The sequence below is a fragment of the Saccostrea echinata genome, unplaced genomic scaffold, assembly GCF_033153115.1.
Source record: "Saccostrea echinata isolate AGI-Se365-2 ecotype Australia unplaced genomic scaffold, CSIRO_AGI_Sech_v1 ptg000009l, whole genome shotgun sequence".
NCBI lineage: Eukaryota > Metazoa > Mollusca > Bivalvia > Ostreida > Ostreidae > Saccostrea > Saccostrea echinata.
The window spans coordinates 39,135,820-39,143,253 of NW_026889758.1; the positions used below are offsets into that span (position 1 = coordinate 39,135,820).

General features: G+C 32.4%; 1 protein-coding gene across 1 annotated transcript; it reads left to right on the top strand.

The window, feature by feature from the left end:
• The first annotated feature begins 232 nt into the window (after positions 1-232).
• LOC133182354 (NF-kappa-B inhibitor alpha-like) lies at positions 233-2,883 on the top strand. Its single transcript, XM_061317167.1, has 5 exons — positions 233-828; positions 1,232-1,536; positions 1,645-1,733; positions 1,966-2,202; positions 2,319-2,883. The coding sequence occupies exons 1-5, from the start codon at positions 404-406 to the stop codon at positions 2,322-2,324; spliced, it is 1,062 nt and encodes a 353-aa protein (XP_061173151.1). The 5' UTR covers positions 233-403; the 3' UTR covers positions 2,325-2,883.
• Positions 2,884-7,434: the final 4,551 nt, after the last annotated feature.

Below are 7,434 nucleotides of genomic sequence, written 5' to 3' on the forward strand. Positions count from 1 at the left end.
GAATTTTCATTTTTCAAAAATTATATTGTCTAGTTGCATTTGAAAAAGCAACAATATCTAGAAATAACACTTTTTATCAGTCTCGAATATTTTAGCTAAATTTATTCATTAAAAAAACCTAAGGTAAGAAGTTTAGTGTTCGTTTCTATCGAACTGCAGTACGCACGTGACTTGTTGGGGATTTCCAGTGACGTCACAAATCTGGGAATCCCAGCAATGTAGTATTTTACTTTTTAAACTGGATTGACAGGCTTCAGACGCTAGTAGAAGTTAACAAACGAACATTTCTTTGTGTTTACCCAGACGAAGTATCACCTCGCAGTTTTCGTCGGAGGTTTATCGTTATAGATCTAACGTTTCTTGTTTTTGTAAGTTCGCCATATTTTCCAGATTGTTATTCAACATGTCGACCAGGAACTTTGACCATCCAGAAAATTTGGATGTAGAAGATTTGGTCGAGGATTGTGCACCATATGCAGGTGTTCATGACTATTTGAAAAAAAGTGCATATGATTCAGCATTCGAAAAGTTGGATTCTGTATGCGATAGTGGTGTGGATCTAAAATCTTATGGAAGTGCCTATGGATCTTTACATGAGAGGGTACCAGAGACTTGTGTACTTGAAAAAAAGTTAGAAAGCCTAACTTTAGAAAGCAGAAAATGCACAACAGAGGAAACAAAATGTTCTTTAGATGATGGTTACACAAGCTACACGAGTTCAAGTTTTGTGGAGGCGGATCTAACAGAGTTGCCATATCGCCAAAAACCTCAGTGCCAAATATCCCAGGAAGTTTTAGAACTCTACAACCAAGACCTTGATGGAGATTCGTAAGTTATTTATTTTTACATAATGCTGCATGATATGTCTTTATGAAAATGGGTTCGTATCTAACGCCCTTTGTTCTTGATTGGGAATTTCCTTTAATGCGCACGCCGTTAGTGAATGGTGACGTGAACCCGCCGCGAGGTCAACAACTAGCTTTATGCAAATGAGTCAGACGTACTTCCCGATTTGGTTTATGAATAAACATGTTGACACAAAGCTGACCTAAATCTTGGTCAGTTGTCAACATGTAGATAATCACGCGAAAAAACTACATTTATTTTTAGTATCATTGCATAACGTTTATTAAAAAATATATCTTGGAAAAGATTGTAAATTATTTGTCATTTAAGAGAATAAGTTAAATTGTAAACTATTTTTATTAAAGAGATATCTTCTTTTTTTCAGGCAGCTGCATATGGCAATCATAAATCTGCTGGTCCCCATTGCTTTGTATATCATAAAGCAGGCTCCTCACAGGGAATGGCTAGATCTCCCAAACAACATGCTTCAGACTCCCCTCCATCTGGCTGTAATGACACGCCTTCCTCAGGTGGTGAAGGCTCTAATTGATGGAGGGGCTGACATTGAGGCTAGGAATTCCAAAGGGGACACACCTCTTCACATCGCTTGCAGAGAAGGTTTCGATGATATTGTCCAGATTTTATTGAGTCAAAGTAGAACCCAGGATTTGGAAGCACGAAATTATGATGGTACGCATATATAAAAATGTCTTTGGTGAAAAATTTAATGAGTGAATTTATACTTTGTTAAGCATATTTACCTGTTCACTACTTGAACTCTATTTTTTTTTATTGCAGGTCAGACCTGTTTGCACTTGGCAGCAGAGCACACCCACCTTCCAATCATTCGCCTATTGGTTTTGTCAGGAGCCAACCTCAATACACAGGTGAGAAAGCAGTGTTAATTCCGTATGAAAAAACAATGCAACATTTCAGCCAATCAGAAGCATTTTTCCTCCGAGTGATTTATGAGGCAGATGACAACTGAATACCTGTCTTATCTATTCATAATTCATTCACACTAATTATAAAGTTCACCTGTGATTTGGAATGTAAATAATAAAATGGATTATTGATGATTTGTGTTAATTACGTATGTCTAATCTCTGTCTTTTTCAGGATGGTAAGAGTGGGAAAACTGTTATCCATTATGCAGCAGAAATGGGAAACGTTTTACTTCTGGAGTTTTTACTGCAGTACCCCATTAACATTCATTCCAGGACATATAGTGGTCTGACCGCCATCATGTTGGCAGATGGACGAGGTTATCATGACATTGTCCAACAGTTACAGAAATTCGGAGGTTCACTGGAGAATGTTACATTTGAGGAGTCCTCAGATAGTGATGAAGAAATGGTAAGAAATCATTACCATCCTTGAATTTGACTATACAAAAATATATGTTAAGTTGTTTTAATTAAGTCTGGAAAAATATACATGTTTGTAAGACTTTTTTTTTCTTTGAATTTCAGAGTTGAATTGGCTTGTTTCAGTCAACAAGACAACAGGGTCTGCCCATAGAGCCCAAAAACTCCCCACAAAACTGTGATAGCCATAATTGGTGAGGAAGATTACTAGGACCTTCCTGCTGGCAGGATGGTGATCAACTTTATAGTCCATGGTTGTGATTTTTACAAACTTTTACAAAATTACCATCAAAATGGCTAATGCACTTGGTCATCCACAGTGGAAAGACATTCAGGAGAGGGTTTTATGCATAAGTGATACTTTTGATTTTGAAAAAAAGACAAATTTTTTTTTGTATTTGATGAATTTATCATTATACAAAAATGCCAAGATTATCAGACTTGCACAAAGCCAGTAATAATTTTATACTTTGTAGAAATCCTGTATATTTATTTATTGTGACATGAATGTTTAAAATTCTGCAGTGTGATAGTGAAATTGTAACATCATTGTCACTTGATGGAGATTTTTTGTTCTGTTAATTTTGTGTAAATGGAAATAAATAAAAAAAAATCCAAATTCTGTTATGAATGAGATCACGATGAATTAAAAAGGGAACAATTTAATTATTCTGATATGTTGTGAATATGCTAATGAATCCATTTATCTGGTTGAACAGGAAATGAATATTGGAGGGCGATGAGTGATTGAGGTGTGTAGGCAACTAGGCATTATAGGTTATAGTACTTTTGAACTATTCGAAAAAATAATTAACAAGGGTGTGTTTTAATCCCGAAAACTTGAGTATTAGCGCGTTTTTGACAGAGAAATCCTTGTTATATTGATTTCAATGAATGCGTAGAGCGGTGATGTCAAAATTAAGTTCATTGACCATTTTCTTAAAAGTTCAAATATCTATGCAAAGGTTGCACAAAATGATTTTACTGTTTAGCTTGTAAGTACGTCCGTACGAAACAAGTATAGACAAGACCTTCACACACTTAGCAGGAAGGACAGAAATTAAAATAGAATGGATTTTGGGGATTTTCTATTAACTTTCATTTTTGTTCCAGATTGAAAAAAAAATCCGAGGCATCCTTAAATCAGCTTCTCATTGTGTGAACGTGACTGAAAATAGACGTAATTTTAAAACTAAATCGAACAGGCATCCTAACCTTCTAGTTTCTGTCCTTGAGGAATAACAAGCGTTCAAAGCCTTCACTTTAAGATAACGAAGCTTCTGTTCTACTGATAACAACTGTATCTTTGTACTAAAAAGGCATTAATAAAGCTGTGATAAACACTTACTTAGTACATGTTATAACATTGCCTATATATACTTATAACATTACCTTACGTACACTTATAACACTACCTACACTTATAACATCACCTATATAAATCAAAAGTGCGTCGAAAAATTGTCACCTGATACCATAATCATGTGAAAGTAAAAACAAAAATACATTTTCCCCCAACTTCAATAAAGATATGCATCAAACATACACAAATCAAGATTTTCTTTGTATCAACTTTTCGTGACATATATAGGGGAAAATAACACATACTATTAATACCAAAAAGAATACATTTACACGGAAGTGAATACTGTATATTCAAGTAGATATCTCAGCAACAAAATTCTAACATATTTTCGTTTTTACATAGACATCGGTTTTCATGTTCTCCGGATGGAAAATACAGTCTGTCACGGGGAATTTATTAGGTTTGGATTCTGTTGATGAACGCGGACAATCCTGAATTCATATTGAAGTCTCAGCAAACAGATCACGAACAGCTACTATTTTTAAAAAATTATCTATTGATAATTTTCCTGGGACTCTTTCATAATTCACTTATACTGAAATTCAATTTCAGAAATACAGCAATAGACAGTGTAAGAGAAATTTAAACCTTTGGCTTGTGACATGCATGGGCAATACAGATTTTATGTCTTAAATATTATCACTGGAACTTCATTGAACCAGTGGTACAAAAGTGACCCCTTTCTCCCTCTTATACACCTCGAGTCAAATACTGTTTACATTGTCCTTTCTGACAGATTTTATGTTATTAAATAAACTCTGCAATATGACTACTTTAAGTAGTCATATTGTAGAGTTTATTTGATAAAATAAAATCGTCAGAAAGGACAGTATTACACACCCTGTTGCATTTATACATATTCATATATTTAACATAATGGAAGATTGTTTGGACAAATATTTTCGAGATCTACTATCAAACTCACCATGTAGCACTGCACTTTGTATGTAACAACGCAAAATAAAAAAAAAATGCACAATGTAATGAAACGCGCATGTTACATTTTGCGTTATTACAAATTCACATGTAACAACACAAACTGTTATAATTGTAAATACCATTGAACGTGACCAAGTTATGATTTTAACAATGGCTCCTGGATTTTAGTGGTCAGAGATAGTTTAACATCTAATATATTTTTAATATTTAAAATTTTAATATCCACCACCTCTGTTAAAGGTCTTGTAGGCTTGACGCAGCCCAGGGATTGAGAATTGGGTATCGGACCGGGTATTATATCCCGCTTGCGAGCGAGCGCCCTGGCCACTCATCTACCTCGACCGGTTCCACATGTATAGTGTATGTTGTGCGATCCTTATCGGGTAGTTATTTATATATTAATCACGAACAAATAGACCAACTTAGCGTCCATTTGGAAGGTATGGTGGCATATTTCTGCCCCTTGTGTGCAAGTTATTTTTCTGTCAAATATGTCGACATGCAAGATATGTATGTTGACATGCAAGATAGTTATGTCAACATGCAACATAAATATGTTGACATGCAAGAAAATTGCAATCAAATAAGAATTATAAGAAATTTTTAAAAATCTCATATATTGCCCACATGTGACTTCCAATATGTTAGATGCTACTTATTTATGTCGACATGCAAGTTATTTATGTTGACATGCGAAATAAATATGTTGGCATGTAAGTTATTTATGTCAACATGCAACTTAGGTATGTTAACATGCTACTTATTTATGTCAACAGGCAACTTAGTTAAGTCAACATGCAACTTAGTTATGTCAACATGCAATATGTTTATGTCAACATGCAACTTAGTTATGTTGACATGCGAGATAAATATGTTGACATGCAACTTAGTTATATATATATAATTTTTAAAACGTAAATATTCAAAAATATGGTGGCATATTTCTGCCCCTTGTGTGCAAGTTATTTTTCTATCAAATATGTCGACATGCAAGATAAATATGTTGACATGCAAGATAGTTATGTCAACATGCAACATAAATATGTTGACATGCAAGAAAATTGCTTTCAAATAAGAATTATAAAAGATCTAAAAAAAATCTCAAATATAGCCCACATGTGACATCCAACATTCAAGATGCTACTTATTTATGTCAACATGCAAGTTATTTATGTTAACATGCGAGATAAATATGTTGGCATGCAAATTATTTATATCAACATGCAACTTAGATATGTTAACATGCTACTTATTTATGTCAACATGCAACTTATTTATGTCAACATGCAACTTAGTTATGTCGACATGCAACTTGGTTATGTCAACATGCAACTTAGTTATGTTTGCATGCGAGATAAATATGTTGACATGCAACTTATTTAAGTCAACATGCAATTTAGTTATGATAACATGCTACTTATTTATGTTTGCATGCGAGATAAATATGTTGACATGCAACTTATTTAAGTCAACATGCAATTTAGTTATGATAACATGCTACTTATTTATGTTGACATGCGTTATAAATATGTTGACATGCAACTTATTTATGTCAACATGCAACTGAGTTATGTTAACATGCTATGCGGGTTAAGCAGGGCTCATGATCATTGTTAATAGTTAAAGTGACTGCAACCTAGCAGTCTGCAGTGACTCATATAGCTTAAACAATTAAGCTACATTTTTTATGATTTTCAATTACTTTATTATGTTGCTTTAGTTTGGTGCCGATACACTGTTTTTGTACCATTTACACATGCATTATCAAAATACTTGCGTGTATCTGAACAACTCTGAAGTTTTAATATGCATGGTCGTTATTTTCTGAATTTGTTATACCCTTTTCACTTCACATGCTTACATTGTGCTCCCGAGAGGACTTATTTTTAGACTTGTGTGCATTATCTTAATCACCATGGTTTATATATCATTTCCAATGTGCATTTTGTTTGATTGTTTACCTCAAAATAAATTAGTACCCGGTAGTTGATTTTTTTTATCAAGACACTTGAAGATCATTTTCAATAGCATCCAAATTTGCCACATTTCTCTAAAACATTACCTTTTTCAGTTTTATTAAATTGAATATTATTTATAAATTCATCCCCCCCCCCCCATATATGATATCTTAATTAAAACCTGGTGAGTTCAATGTTAAGAGGGTATTAAAAAACAACTTGCTTTATCAAAGAAAAATAACAGGCTGTTTTAATGTACCAAATGACTCATTTGCGTTACATTTGCTAATTTCAAATTGAAAACAAATATTTGGAACTTTATTAAGACTCTTAACGCAAGTTTTTTGATATTTTATTTAAGTGATCTGGTATGATTTATTGTCATCGATTTTAATTTTCCCCCCATATTGGCACGTTTTTTTTTTTTATTTGGTTGCAATAGTTCAATTAGAAAATTGTAAAAAAAAAACAAAAAAAAAAAAAAAAAAAAAAAAACAAAACAAAAAAAAAAAAAAAAAAAAAAAAAAAAAAAGAACAAAATCAAACACAAAATTTGAAGTTTTTTTTTCTTCTGTATTTCATTTCAGTTAGTCTTGTGATTTATCAAAGTTCAGCAACATTTATTTATTTTTTTTTAAGAAATCTTAACAACCCTTGTTTTTAAAAAAAAACAGTTATGCTTATATATCTGTATATATCTGTATATATATATATATATATATATATATATATATATATATATATATATATATATATATATATATATATATATATATATATATATATATATATATATATATCACATATATGTATATATATAATTTTGAAAAAGTAAATATCCAAAAAATCACAAATCCATGTAAGTGCCCGAAGACCCAGGAATGGCGACAAAGTTTTCAGTGAATATGATCGATTTGTGATTTCATTTGGGATATATATTCTTTTTTAAATATGATCG